We start from the raw sequence: 15,718 nt of genomic DNA, 5'->3' as shown, positions 1-15,718 counted from the left end.
CGTGTCCCGTGGTCCCCTCGGCCATCACAAAAAGCAGCAAAACCGGGCAGAGTGAGCATGTACCCACGCATACCGGGCAGGCCACAATCTTTGCGCAGCTAGCCAAATGTTCATTTAATTCCTTTTTTTGACGGGTGTGGTCTGTCGGGTTGGGCAGCCTCTACATCTTAAGCAGGCTTCATGCCCAGTGTGGAGCCCTATGCGGAGCTTGAGCTCACGACCCTGAGATCCAGACGTGAGCTGAGATCAAGAGTCGGATCCTTGACTGACTGAGCCAGCCAGGTGCCCCGGGCTGCTTCTAGATTTTAATGAAATGAGTAGGAACAGAGGTCTGGACTGATAGGTGAAGAAAAGGTATCAGCAGGGAGTTACCAGATAATAATAGTCTCAGGCATTCAATGCCCAAGCGATCGTGGCAATTTGGTCGGCAAGTATCCAGCCGTCCTATGTGGGATCTAGATATTGTATACCGAGAAGGACCTTATAGGCCACACCAAGGAACGTGGACTTCATCTTCCTCATCGGTGAATTTCCAAACTGTGCTTGAGAACCTCCAACAGATATTTTGATTGTAATTTCATGGATGCCAAGGACAAGGGTAAACTACTAGCCATCCATGATCCACTGACTTCACATTGCTATGTTCAATTCCGGTCTATCTATGAGAAAAACATCAAACAAATTCCAACAGAGGGGCATCCTACAAAACTTCACTACTCATGAAAACTGACAAGGCCATCATAAACAATGAGTGTCTGAGAACTTGTCACAGCCAAGAGAAGCCTAAGACGATGTGACAACGAAATGTAATATGTTACGCTGGATAGAATCCATAGGTAAAAAAGAAGGAAATCTGAATAAATACAAACTTTAGTCAATGGTTATGGATCACTACTGGTTCATTAATTAGAACATACGTGCCATACTAATTTTTTTTAAATATTTATTTATTTTGGGGAGAGCACAGCAAGGGAGGGCGAGGGAGAGGAGGACAGAGGACCCAAAGCAAGCTCTTTACAGAGCTGACAGGCCGACAGCAGCGAGCCTGATGTGGGGCTCGAACTCCTGAACCAGGAGATCGTGACCTGAGCCAAAGTCGGACTCTCAACACACTGACCCACCCTAGTGCCCTTGTGCCATACTAAATAATGTAAGAGGTTAGTAACAGGGGAAACTCGGCACAGGGTATATGGGAATTGTGTGTACGACCCTATTTTTCTGCAAATCCCAAACTGTTCCCAAAACTTAAATTTATTTTTTAAAAAAGGCGCCTGGGTGGCGCAGTCGGTTAAGCGTCCAACTTCAGCCAGGTCACGATCTCGCGGTCCGGGAGTTCGAGCCCCGCGTCGGGCTCTGGGCTGATGGCTCAGAGCCTGGAGCCTGTTTCCGATTCTGTGTCTCCCTCTCTCTCTGCCCCTGCCCCGTTCATGCTCTGACTCTCTCTGTCCCAAAAATAAATAAACGTTGAAAAAAAAATTAAAAAAAAAAAAAAAGGTGATGATAGCCTCTAACCTTCCTTTCAGAGTTTTGTAAGGCATGAATCCATTAATGGGAATAAACGGATTTGGGGATTTGACAGGGATTATACAACTTGAGCTATTACAATTAAGAATGATGTTATTGCTAATGAGAAAGTCTTTGAGGCCACAACTTCTCTGAGGCTGCAGGAATCGAACATAGTCTATTTTAAACAAGAAATGGATTCAGGAGCCCCTGGTTGGCTCAGTTAGAAGAACATGTGACTCTTGACTTTGGGGTCCTGAGTTCAAGCCCCACACTGGGTGTAGAGATTACTAGGGAAAAAAAAAAAAAACAACAACAACCAAACAAAGAACTTTAAAAAAATATTCAAATAGCAAAATTGACGAAATTCACATGATGCAACTTACTTGAGTATAAACGGTAGACTCTAAGTGGCTTTTAATCTTCAACAAAGGCTTAGCGCCATCTACCCACTTAATATCCACATTAGATTGCTGTGAACAGAAACAAATGTGTTAGTTTCACACATAGGGAATTCCTGGAGAAAATAGTCTGCCTTTAGAGTAAATGGATCCTAAACCATTTTGAATTTCCAATCTTTGGCAGGCTGACACTTTTATAAATTACAATAAAAATGAACTAGTAACTGAAGGAGTATTTTCCGATGATGCACAAACTCCAAGCCCCAGCTTTTGAAACTTATTAGAATCAATAGACACAAGGTAACCTGGGTCAAATTGCTATCAGAGTTTTACACTGATTTTCCTGACTTATCTTTCTTGTGGACCAGTCCTCAGACCACAGTTTGTGAAGCTATCCTCTAGAATACAGCATTCTACTTTTCATGTTTTTGAGAGAGAGAGAGAGAGAGAGAGAGACAGCGTGAGAGAGTGAGTGAGTGCAGGGAGGGGCAGAGGAAGGGGGGAGGAAGGAAGGAGAGAAAGAAAGAGGAGAGAGCGAAAGAAAGTGAAAGAGAGAGAGGATCTTAAGGAACTTCCATGTTCAGTGCAGAGCCCAACTCGAGGCTCGTTCCCACGTCCCTAGGATCATGACCTAAGCCAAAATCAAGGGTCAGACGCTCACCGACTGCGCCACCCAGGCGCCCCCAGCATTCTACTTTTTATTTATTTATTTTTTCAACGTTTATTTATTATTTTTGGGACAGAGAGAGAGACAGAGCATGAACGGGGGAGGGGCAGAGAGAGAGGGAGACACAGAATCGGAAACAGGCTCCAGGCTCTGAGCCATCAGCCCAGAGCCTGACGCGGGGCTCGAACCCACGGACCGCGAGATCGTGACCTGGCTGAAGTCGGACGCTTAACCGACTGCGCCACCCAGGCGCCCCCAGCATTCTACTTTTTAAACGCGACATTGCGATTACTTCAACGAAGACAGTTATTCTCCTACCCTTCTTGATTCTGCATCATTCACATTCAAGTAGCCTGGAGGAAGATTGGCTGAAACCGGCAGCTGCTGCTCAAATGTAATGATTCTACCATCCTTCAGCAAAGGTACCCAGGCAAAGCCAACTGCCAACACAAGAATCAACCGTGAGAAACGAAATCGCAAATGCAATTAGCTCCACAAATCTCGGACTGCTGGGGAGCAGGGCAGGGTGGCGATGTTTCCTGCGGTGGGGGTGGGGTCCATATGTGGGAGTCCAGGTGTTGGGCGTCCGAATACCCGGGAGGGAAGGCACAATGCATTTGGATGGCTTCCTAATCCCAGCCTGGCCACTAATGACTTATTTGCTCAATTTCCTGGACTATAAATTGGGAACAACACACACTCTTTCCATCTCTTAGTTAGGAGAGAGCAAAGACAGGTAATAATATACGAAAATACTTTAAGTTTTTAAAAGTGCATCAGGACCGTTATGTTTACCCTTTGGGGGATAATTTGTGGTAGACTTATTTTTTAATTTTTTAAATGATTACTTATTTTTGAGACAGACTGAGACAGAGCAAGAGCAGGGGAGGGGCAGAGAGAGAGGGAGACCCAGAAGCCGAAGCAGGCTCCAGGCTCTGAACTGTCAGCACAGAGCCCGACACGGGGCTCGAACTCACAGACTGTGAGATCATGACCTGAGCTGAGGTCGGACGCTTCGCCGACTGAGCCACCCAGGCACCCCTAGACTTATTTTTTTTTTTTTAAAAAGGACTCAGATCTCTCTCATCCATTCTTAGTAGAAGTAAAGAGTCTTGTGTCTGGGACAATCTCAGACCACCAGCAGTAAGTTCCAAAGTTTCTGACAGCAATCCAACAGTAGGGGACTACGGAAAAATCAAGGTCACAAGCCAAGGTTGCAGTCCGTATTCATACAAGGCAGTACTCAGTTGGGCGGTTTTCCTGAGTACAGAAGGAGGAAAACGCAGGAGGAGAATGCAGCCAGTGCATAAGTGTTTACAACTTGCATCCACTGAGAGATTTTTCCCAGTCTCTATATTTCCTAACGGTTCTACTCAAGAAAGCCTCTTGGATTTCTATTAAAGAACTCATCATGTTCTAGCTAAACGAGTCAGAGCCATCTGTATTCCTCAGGTTGAACAGTGTCAGTATTTCCATTATAGAGATTACTCTGGGCTTTAAGTGTTTATAACTCAGCGGTAAAAAAGCTTGCTCTGGACCCAGTTCTGGCATACGAGACAGGGTGTTGGCTGGAGAGCACTTTTTAAAGCCGCTGCCTTCTGATTCTTTAAAATTCTTTGCGTGAGCGTGTGTGTGTGTGTGTGTGTGCGCGCGTGCGTGCGTGTTTATACTGTGAACACAGAAGTCAACACAAATCTGGTTAGAATGTTTTCATTCACGTGTTTAATTTGGCAAATGCTTTAATTCTTAAAAGAAGACAAATATGTTGTTTTCTCTAAGTAGACTAAATGGCTTTCTCAGACTCTGAAACACGCCCGCAGGGATCTTTACTAGTACAGCTTCAGAAATGGTTTACCCAGAGCTGTTCTCCTATAAAGAACACAGGAAAGTAACAGGAGTGCAAGAACCATTCAAAAGGACTCTGTCAGAGTAATTAACCGAAAACTGGACAGGAGACAAAAGGCTTCCGGTCCAGAAAATAGGAAAATCTCTTTCTTGTTCTTGGGCAAAACTTTTCCCCACAGAAATTTGTAGTGAGCTAGAATTCAGATACCATACAATCCATCCGTTGTTTTTTTTTTTTTTTTAAATATAATTTACTGTCAGGTTAGCTAACATACAGTGTATATAGTATGCTCTTGGTTTCGGGAGTAAATTCCCGTGATTCATCGTTTCCATACAACACCCAGTGCTCATCCCAACAAGTGCCTTCCTCGATGCCCATCACTCATTTTCCCCTCTCCCCGCCTCCCCTATCAATTCATCCGTTTAAAGCGCACAATTCAATGATTTTTAGTCTATTTCAGAAAGCTGGGCATCCACTGCTACTCATTCCAGAACTCTTTCATCACGCCGAAAAGAAACTCCACACCTCTTAGAAGCTACTCCCTATTTTCCCTTCTCCCCAGTCCCTGGCAACCGCTAATCTACTTTCCGTCTCTATGGAATTGCTTAGGCAACACCTTCCGCACGGTGAATTAATCAAAAGCACGACCAAGGGTGTCTCTCAGTGAAAACGCATATAGAGCACTTGGAAGCTGGAAAGGTACGATGTCAAGCACACGCCATCTGGCTCAAAGGCGTGGAGCCACTTAAGGATGGGCAGGAACACGTGACAAGTGGCCCACAGAATAACCATCTCCTGCTCCACCGAGCACCTCGCCCACTGCTGTCTAGGATGGAAATAAGGAAGTAGCCATTTGTCTTTCAAGAGATGCACGGCCTTGGGTTCCTACTGTTCCGCCAGATTTCTTCTCAACCCTCAAGGTCCCTGCCCTGAACAAACTGCGATTTCTACGGACTTCCCGCAGAACAGCTCTTACTGGTGTTTACAACCCTTCTGTATTTCCATATTGGTGACAGAATGCAATCAAATCCACAGCCTGGCATTCAAGGCTTTCCACAATCTGACGCCTCCTTATCAACCTGACATTCTGTGGCTCCCCCTCCCAACACCCTGTGCTCTCGTGGTATTGAACTATGTGTGCTTTCCTGGCCATACCCCTCAACAGTCCGCCTCTCTCTGTACAGGCTGGTCCTTTATCCTCGAATCCGCTACCTTCCTACCATCACTGCATTCTCAATCTCAACCCCGCCCCTCTAAGGCCTCACCCAAACACCATCTCCTCCTGGAAGCCTTCCCAGATTCCCAGCCACTCGTCCCGCCACCAGTTGAAGTAATAACTCAATATTCTCTGAGATCACATCGTACCACTCTCTCAGTAACTACTTTTGATCTCGTATTGTAGTTGTCCACACAGGTCTCATTTCCCCGGCCAGACCATACGCCCCCTTAAGACGCGATCTATGTTTGGTTCTCCACAGTACCTACTACAATGTGTTTCTTGCACATAATAAACATGCAGACGTGGTTGGTGAACGAATGAATGAATGAATGAATGAATGAGTTTAAGGCCGATCCAGGCCAGCTTGGATCTGAATCCCAGAGCATGCTGGCATCTATACAGTGGGGGTGGCACACAATGTTTACAGGGCCCCTACTTCTTTACCTCCAGCCTTGCCGAATGGGACCAGGACTGGGGCTTCACTACTAGAGTTTATTCCAGTTCATGGCATCTGTTCTCACTAGAACCAATCTCCCTCAAGCTCAACAATGTCCCCAGCTCTGGGCTCACCTCCCACTTCCTCAGGGAGCCGAACTGGAAAGTTCTGGTTGCTGGGCCATTCTACATAAGAGAAATAGCACAAATACTGCCTATCACCATATGTGTCCCCGCATGAGAAGCATGACTTTATGTTGTATGTGTGCTTTTTAAGAAGTGGTTCGCAGCCTGAGGAAAAGAGGCCTGTTGCATTCTAGACAATTCCGTCTCAAACAGCCGTAGAAAGACACTTTTAAAGAATACACGCACCTGGAGTTTCAACTGTGTCCTGCTTTTTGGTTGTTCCCTTTGTGTTAATTTCACAACTTACATGATAAAACGTGAAGAGCAAATGATGCTTTTGATGCAGGTGAATGGGAAGCTCGATTTTAATCTGCAATGACAGCAAAATCGCACACAGCATTTTGTTTCATTTTTAATTGTCAAGCTGGACTGTCAGACCTTTAGTTCAGTTGCATTGTTACTTTCCCAATGACGTATTTTTCTAAATGACAAGCCAAGTCACCAAATAATAGACACTGTTAAAACATACTTTCAAGGCTTGTCCAGTCCGTTTCAACTTGAAAACAGTATTCTCCTGGGTTGTGAGGGCTGATTTATTACTTTCGCTGGAGAGGTCAGTGGATTCTCCCGGACTGAACTTTGCAGCAGGATTTTCTAAAACACTGGATCACAACCACAGCCTCACAGCCCAGGGATACTATGTAACTCAATCTGCGTCAGTGAATACAATCTATCCCAAATGTGTACTGAATTCGAAAGGCTTCTTTTCTCTAAATTGTTGTCTTCCTTTATGCGAGGGGGGTGGATTAAGCTTTGCAAATAAACCTGCAAAGTCACTGTGGTATTATGGTATGCACCAATTACAGTCACGTAAATATCTTTTGAAGCAAAATGTAAGTTTACTTAAAGAAATAACAATTGTAGGGGCACCTGGGTGGCTCAGTTGGCTGAGCATCTGACTCTTGCTTTCGGCTCAGGTCACAGTCTCATGGTTGTGTGGGTCTGAGCCCCACATCTGGCTCTGCACTGACAGGGCAGAGCCTGTTTGGGATTCTCTCTCTCTCTCTCTCTCTCTCTCTCTCTCTCTGCCCATCCCCCACTCACACTGTCTCTCTCTAAATAAATAAATTTTACTTTTATTTTTTTTAACATTTATTCATTTTTGAGAGACACAGTGTGAGTAGGGAAGGGGAGAGACAGGGAGACACAGAATGTGAAGCAGGCTCCAGCTGCCAGCACAGAGCCTGACACGGGGCTTGAACTCACAAGCCATGAGATCACAACCTGAGCTGAAGTCAGAGGCTTAACCAACTGAGCCACCCAGGTGCCCTTATAAATAAATTTTTAAAAAAAGAAAGAAAGAACAATTGTCACCCTTGACACGTGAATTTAATCCTAAAAATGAATACTCTTTTCTTAAGATTTATTTTATTTTGAGAGAGAGAGAGAGAGAGAGAGAGCCATGAGTGAGGGAGAGGGGCAGAGAGTGAGAGGGAGAAAGCATCTTAAGCAAGTTCCATGCTCAGTGTAGGGTCCGATCCCATGACCTTGGGATCGTGACCTGAGCCAAAATCAAGAGTCAGACGGTCAACCGACTGAGGCACCCAGGCGCCCTTTCAAATGAAGACTTTAATACAAACCCCCAACCTCAAGTGATTTTCCAATCAGGACCCAACCAAATATGTGCAAAGCCTCCCCCAAGTATGTCAGCGACAAATTACGGGTTAACTGATTTGACGCACGTGCATTTACCTGCACAGAACACATGCAATGTCCCTCTCCCTCTCCCGGTCCTGGTCAAGACAGACTGGATGACTGAAAAGCCTGCTTCTTTCTGGCATCCTAAAAATAACGTGGATTACTTCTACCTGATCAAGTTTTCTGCAGCGACTGGCGTTGATTACAGAGGGGGCCAAATTAAAACAGCTCGGGGCGGGACATCTGGCCGAATTATCATTCGTGCAAGGCGTGGTTTTGGCGTTAGAACTGATTTCTGTCATAGGTAGATGTCGCCAGAGCGTGCCTATTCACAGCGTCCACGCCATCTGGGTATCTAATGGTCTGTTGCACATAAATACGGGCCTCCCCTCTCCCTGGGGGGCTAACCCACAAAGCCGCCGCCTGTATCCAGGTTCGTGGAGACACGTAGGAGTCAAATCCAGTCGGCGGATCTGGAGAAGCCAGGGACATGCCGACTAGAAGAGGCTGTGACAGAGACACTAAGAGAGACTCTGGGAGGCACACAGAGATGTAGAGGTGGAGAAGGAAAGAGAGACAGAGACAGGGCCGGAGAGGTAGACTGGGGAGCGGGGCACAGAGCCTGGGAGACGGTATAGGTCCCACTGTCTACACTACTGAGGCATTAGAGCAGCCAGTGGGATGCTGGTGGCCCTTAAGTGTTGCTGTGTCTCCCAAAGCCTTTCACTTACAGAGAGGCTGCACCCCCAACCGCATGCAAAACCACAGGAAGAAAAATCTAGAAGGGCCTTGAACGAAATCTGTTCTGAATTTCTTATTTTATTTTTCTAAGTTTATTTATTTCTTCTGAGAGAGAGAAAGGAGGGGCAGAGAGAGGGAGAGACAGAATCCCAAGCAGGCTCCGCATTGTTAGCACAGAGCCCGAGACGGGGCTCAAACCCACGAACCGTGAGACCATGACCTGAGCCGAGATCAAGAGTCATCTTATCTGCCGTTGCAATCCCTTGTCCTATGATGATGGAAATGAAAAAAAAAAAAAAAGAGCCACCACCGTGTTTTATAAACATCAGAAAAACGCATTCTTACCTCATCATAGAACTCTGGATTTTGGTTGTGATGGGAGACAACAGCGTAAGCATTTGTGGTAAAAACAGATCCTGCAGGTTTTCCATAAATACACTGCAAAAGAAGGAAACCGAATCACCAGTCTCGGTGAGAAGGTCTTTAAACATAATGCAATGGAACCACATCCAGTCAGAGGCATGTGTGAGCACAAGGCCACGGCCAAGCCCACTCAGTTCTCACCGTGAACTTATAAACTCCGAATCATTTACCCGCACTCCAGCGATCACCCCCAGACATCACCTAACTTGGCTGCATGGGTGCTTCCGGATTTCCGGCCATCAAAGAAACGCACTTCCAAATTTGTCGATGGCAAGGAGTCAAATATGGCTAATCACGTGGAAAGGAAACACTCTGAAACCAGATCTGGAAAGCTTACGTTCTCTGATGCTACTTGCTATCTTAACTGAAGAGGCTCCCCCTAAGCCAGTTAGCAGTATTTGCTGAACGCTCCTTGTGTGGTGGGCAAGGTGAGGGGTTAGAACACACACACACACACACACACACACACACACTAGCAGATACATGAGGCTACAGACGAGCTCACTGTTCTCTCACTTTATGAGCCACATTTTAAAAGTCACCAGCTTTCTGTTATACCAATAAAATAAATGCGAGGCTTTCTATGGTTCCACGAAAAGATCAAATTTCATTTCTGGTGTGAGTTTTTCACTGCCATAGGGCCTAACTGCTTCACCCTGTCACTTCAGAGCCAGCCTCTAGGCCAGCTATGAAATGAAATAGAGACTCCGTGTGAATGCATTGCCAATTCTCCTTTAAACACGGTTGTGAAGGCGATTTGCAGGAACTGCCGAGAGGTAAGGTAAGAATCTTGAAGTGTACGAAAGGATATTGCATGGGGGAGAAAAGGAATAGTTATTCTCATCTGCAGTGAAGGGAAAATCAGAGAAAATATACCTAATTTGAGCCAGCGAATTCTTAACCTAGGTTTCTGGAGGGGGGGGGGGCAGGAGGAATGACACAAAAACAAAAAACCCACAAAAAAACACAAAAAAACGCACAAAACAAAAAACAAGAACCACAAAAACCACCTCTTTTCAAAGGCAGGGGTTATTAAACATTCAACGACTTAGGGGCCTCCAGCCTCTTTCCCCAGGAGGGTTGAGTCGAAGCCTAGCCATCCATCTGTCTGATTTAGGCTCAAGCTAGAGAAGCAGGGAGCCAGATAAACAATTCGTGACGGCTAGATGTTCTCAGACTTCTCTCTCAGGCCTCTGATGAATGTGCTCAAGAGTGAAAACGTAAAGGCGCTATGAAGTGATAGGTATTTAAGGATTGCTCTGTCAGATAATACGGAGGCACCATTTGGCCGGTCACAGAGAAGAAGTCCTATCTCAGATCAAAGCACTCATGCTGTGCTTCTGTTTGCTCAAAGACTGTTCAGGTTTCAAGGAGAAAGGAGTTTATAGTCCCCTGATGATACCATTATAAACTGTCAGGTCATAGGAGAAAATGACCTTGTGATTGCACATCAGAGCCATGAAAAATCAAAGTGGAGCAAAGGCAAAAATCTGGTATATGAAGCTTCCCCCGTTTTTCAAAGCTACATACGCTCCTACCTCGTTTTGTTATTTCTTAATATTTAATCCTCGCAGTCAAGGCGTGAGGGCAGAAAAGGCAGCACTGCTTTTGTCACGTTAGCACATTTTCCGTATGGCGCTTAAACGAATTAAACTTAGCCACCAAGTACCATGGTCTTTATCATTCCTAAAAGTGCACGCTTATCAAGATCGTGAACAAACCTTTAGAGCGCGAGCGTCGCTTTCATCTGAATCCCGGAATTCTACACAGACTGCGATGTTCCTCGCCTAGAAAGGATTAATCATTCAAAATGAGTCCTAGAACCGGAGAACGGTAAATAGCATGTTACACTCCAAAATGTACAGTTCACGCGGCGTTACCTTGGCAAATGTCTTCTGGCTATCATATTTTAATTGCAAGGGATACACATACAGATGGTTTTTATAAACAGTAAACGGGTAACAATATTTTGTCATTTCTGGAACAAACTCTTCGACCTCCACGGTAATATTTTGACAATTCTTTTCGAAAGGCTTCAGGGGCACATATGAGGAAGTAATGCAATCTGTATCGGAAAAAAAAAAAAAAAGAAAAGAAAACAGGCAAAGAGAAAACAACTGAGATGACGGACACATTACTGCACTGATAAAAATATACGTGGACTGTGTTCCCAAAGAGCGATTTAACAGATTTCTGAGCGGCTGACCAAAGTCCTACAACCACTGTAAGAACCCAGAAGGACAAGATGGCGTAGCCTGGGCCTGATTTGAGTGGAACCATCCAAACCAGACACGGATTGCTAGTTCCTTCTCAATGTGGAATGATTTGCCAAATATAACACATCATAATTTTGACAAATTTAACTCTGCAGAGAAATCCATTACATTTCTGCTCCTATGGCTGCAATTTAGCTTTCACTGCAAATTTTTATTGGTATCGGGGAACTAACAGCAAATGTAGGTCTCCAATTAGCTCATGGATAGTCACTCTGAAAAACTTGGTGCAGGTGCAATTTTCACCCAGGAAATAACGGAGGCCTTTGGAAACAACAGATCTTGGGATGTGCTACCAGTGATAAATTCAACACTCCCGAAGGTGAAATACACAAAGGCTCAGAAAAGGGCGGCAGCCTGGGTTACTGAAGTAGCCATCACGGGGCACCCGGGTGGCTCAATACGTTAGGCATCCAGCTGTGGCTCAGGTCATGATCTCGCGGTTCGTGAGTTCGAGCCCCACGTCGGGCTCTGGGCTGACAGCTCGGAGCCTGGAGCCTGCTTCGGATTCTGTGTCTCCCTCTCTCTCTGCCCCTTCCCTGCTCATGCGCTCTCTCTCTCTCTCTCTCTCTCTCTCTCTCTCTCTCAAAAATAAATAAACGTTTAAACAAAAATTGAAGTAGCCATCGGAATAGAGGGGATTCATATACTGACGGAGCCCTAAGATGGTTTCTCCTTGCTGCACAGAGGTATTGACAGAGCAGGGAGACCCAGGAGGAGTCATAGATGATGAGGGTATGGTTTCCTCCAATTACTGTGATACTTACAACAGACTCTCTGGAGATACAGAAGAAAGGCACACAGAAACAAGTGACCACTCTACTATCCCAAGATAACTACTGTTAGTATTTTGGCGTATTTTCTTCTAGTCTCCTTTCCATGCATGTTCTGTATAATAATACCAAAAATCCTACTGTATATACAGAACTTTACCCTGGGATAGTTTTAGCATTTGATGTACCGTTTTGTCCAGTGAGTTCTTTATAAACATCATTTCTCTGGGCTACATAAAGTCTCCCGGTATAGGTGGACCGTAACTGCCTTAACCACACTGACAGTGCTGGACTCTTAGGTTGTTTCCAATTTCCCTCCAATATAAACAACACGGAAAAGAACACCTAAGAGTACAGTGGTTTATGTTTTCAGTTCCAGAGCCGAAGGAAGGCCCCTGTTGGCCCCCCTTCCTAACGCAGTCCGCCCCAATCACAGATTCGAGTCGCTCGTTTGTTTTCTTACTTAGTGTCAGTCACTCCTTCTAGACTTTAATCCCCATAATTGCAAGGCATCTTGTAGCTATGCAATAAGTGTTTATTCAGTAAATGCTGATTCAGTGAATGAATGGATAGATAGCAGCTCAGAATCAAAATGCCTTAGTTACGGACATCGGTGAATGTCGATTGCCTCCTGTACTCCTGTACTCCTGCACACTGTAGTCCTCCTCACGGTAGGTGAGGGTGCCTGGCTAAAACCTAGCCAGCATTAGATAGTCTCACGTTAAATATTCTCATAAATTTGACAGAGGAGCAAAAGCATCTTGTGATTTTCATTTGCATTTGGGGCATTAGTACTAAGATTTGAACATTTTCCCAGTTCTTATTAGCCACTCCATTTTATTTCTTTCTTTTTTTTTTTTTTTTAATTTTTTTTTTTTCAACGTTTATTTATTTTTGGGACAGAGAGAGACAGAGCATGAATGGGGGAGGGGCAGAGAGAGAGGGAGACACAGAATCGGAAACAGGCTCCAGGCTCTGAGCCATCAGCCCAGAGCCTGACGCGGGGCTCGAACTCGCCGACCGCGAGATCGTGACCTGGCTGAAGCCGGACGCTTAACCAACTGCGCCACCCAGGCGCCCCTCCATTTTATTTCTTACCAAGTGCCTTTTCTGTCTTCTGTCCATTTTTCTCCCGAGATCTGAAATTGCTGGCTTTAGAGAGGAAAAGAAACTCTCCTCCTTTTGGATCCCTTCGTTGGGGACACTTATCCAAGGCACAGAACAGAAACTGACTAGGGAATACTCACAACATTATATATTATATATGAAACTGCATCTGACAAAATCAACTTCATCCTCTTCCGAATCTGTTAACTGTCCACTGTGTGTACTGGATGGTGTACTGGATGGTCCCTCCAAAAATTCATGGCCACCAGAACCTCAGAATGTGACTTTATTTGGAAATAGGGTCTCTGCAGATGTCATTAGTTGAGATGAGGGCATACTGAATTAGGGCAGGCCCTACATCCCCTGACTGCTGATTCTTCCTTAGAGCATTCAGGGGGAACACAGCCCTGCTGATGCCTTGACTTTGACATCTAGCCTCCAGAACCTGGAGAGAATAAATCTGTCGTCTTAAGCCACCCAGTTTGTAGTTTTTTCTTACAGCAGCCCCAGGAACTTAATACGCCACGTAAACCTTAAGAAATATATTGAAAAGACAAAAACCCTGAGATTCAAACATAGCCCTCTAAGGTTTATTTGTAACATGTGAATTCTTACTTGATAAATCCACAGGAACACATTCTACCGTGACGTTTAGCTGCCCAGGAATAATCTGCAATTTGGTCTTCTCCGGCCTAGGGGTCAAATGAGAATATTTTATACTTAAAATCTATGATTACGGAATGCACCGGTTGCCCTCTATGCAAACTTCCAAATGCTTCCAAATGCAAAAATGCTCCAAAGCATTCAGCTTCTCCCATATATGACTCACATTTACCACTTTAAGAAATTATAATCCATCTATTGTATTGATTTACTACGATAACACACTTACTTCTTGTATTCTGAGAGTAACTTGAGAATGTCTTCATTTGAAAGCTTGCTACTGTCTTGTTTATACAAAGGAGAAAACCTCCCATCCAGATCCAGAGAACCTTGAGTATCTTTGAAAATGGGTCTAAAACAGCAAAAGAATTTTTTTTGTTTTTAATTCTGAAGTACTGAGAAACGAAGACACACTTAATGCTGGTATGTGTACAAAATGGTAAAACTACTTCGGAAACTCGCTCGGCCATTTCTCATGAAGTTGAGCACACACCTGCCCTCTGATCCCGCCATGCCGCTACTCTGGGCATATTTCCGCATGGTGCATGAACGTTCAGAGCAGATGTGTTTGTGATAGCCCCCAAAGGAAACGGCCCAGAGAGTCATCCACAAGCGAATGGCTAAACGGTGGGGTATTCATACAAGAAACCAAACGCAAGAGTACATTCTGCACGACTCCGTTTGCATGAAGGTCTCGAGTAGAAAAAAAGCCCTCGGTAGTGATAACCATCGGTCGATGGCTGACTGGTGAGAGTGGGATGACAGACCGGACAGGGGTGTGAGGAAATTTTCTGAAGTGATGGACACGTTCTAGACCTTGGTTGGAGCGGTAGTTACAGGACAGTAAGCACGTGTGAAAATTCATCAAGTCGGATATATAAAATGTGTGCCTTGGAATCAAAGGTAAAGAGTATCTCAAAGTTGAGGACCGTTAAATTCGATCTTTGGGGCACCTCTGTTAGGCATCCGACTCTTGATTTCAGTTCAGGTCATGATCTCCCGGTTCGTGAGTTCAAGCCCCTCATCGGGCTCTGTGCTGACAGCTCAGCCTGGAGCCTGCTTGCGATGCCCTGTCTCCCTCGCTCTCCCTCACTCTCTGCTCCCCACTCCCCGCCCCCCACCAAGGCTCATGCTCTCGCTCTTAAAATAAATAAACATTTTTTTTTAAAAAAACTAGATCTTTAAGATCTATTTACAAAGTTTACAAAAGGTCTATAGAGTTTCCGATATGGATTTGGATTATTCCCTGCCTCTTCCCCTTCTCCCGTTTGTAAGCAGTGACTTACTACTAAAATGAAAAGTAATGTACAAGCACCCAGCCCGACTGAAGCAGCCCTAACCAGAAACATAATTCCCCTTGGCAGAGCCTCTGAAGATTCGGTTCTAGGCATTAACTACTGTTCCTACTTCTAAGCATACCTCCTTTAGTTTCAGTAAACAGGGCTTTATCATATATTGTTAAAATATCCCAGGCAAGCCTTTAGAGTGAGTCTTTGCTGCTGTTGACAAGCAAAACAATTCCAGAAGGAAAAAAGAGGGTCATTCCTCATCACAACTGGGGATCAGAGCTCCCAACTTTGAAGACTTTTGAATTAATTTTCCTCCTGACAAAACGGCATCAAACGGCTACTACAGCCCGCGCCGGGGGCCGGAGTGGGCGGAGGTCACGGGCCGTGGGTGCTGAGTCCTACTCTGCTACATGCTGTGGGAAGCCGGACAAGGATTTTTCGGTAATTTTTTTTTTTAAATCCTTATTTATTTTTGAGAGAGAGAGAGAGAGAGACAGTGTGAACAGGGGAAGGAGCTGAGAGAGAGGGAGACGCAGAATCCGAAGCAGGTTCCA

General features: G+C 45.0%; 1 protein-coding gene across 3 annotated transcripts in view; it reads right to left on the bottom strand.

Annotated features, from left to right (window-relative positions):
- The window catches only part of DOCK11 (dedicator of cytokinesis 11), a 204,439-nt gene that overhangs the window by 99,131 nt on the left and 89,590 nt on the right, over positions 1 to 15,718 (bottom strand). For all 3 annotated transcript variants that reach the window (XM_043571394.1, XM_043571397.1, XM_043571396.1), the window contains exons 15-22: positions 14,105 to 14,227; positions 13,828 to 13,904; positions 10,940 to 11,124; positions 10,781 to 10,846; positions 8,982 to 9,074; positions 6,444 to 6,567; positions 2,890 to 3,011; positions 1,890 to 1,976 (exon numbers count right to left, since the gene is read on the bottom strand). In XM_043571394.1, the coding sequence (XP_043427329.1) occupies positions 1,890 to 1,976; positions 2,890 to 3,011; positions 6,444 to 6,567; positions 8,982 to 9,074; positions 10,781 to 10,846; positions 10,940 to 11,124; positions 13,828 to 13,904; positions 14,105 to 14,227 (877 nt within the window). The remainder of the gene's footprint in view (positions 1 to 1,889; positions 1,977 to 2,889; positions 3,012 to 6,443; positions 6,568 to 8,981; positions 9,075 to 10,780; positions 10,847 to 10,939; positions 11,125 to 13,827; positions 13,905 to 14,104; positions 14,228 to 15,718) is intronic.

The sequence above is a fragment of the Prionailurus bengalensis genome, chromosome X (assembly GCF_016509475.1).
Source record: "Prionailurus bengalensis isolate Pbe53 chromosome X, Fcat_Pben_1.1_paternal_pri, whole genome shotgun sequence".
NCBI lineage: Eukaryota > Metazoa > Chordata > Mammalia > Carnivora > Felidae > Prionailurus > Prionailurus bengalensis.
The sequence above is the reverse complement of the archived record's forward strand: the minus strand, read 5'-3'. Positions and strand labels throughout refer to the sequence as shown.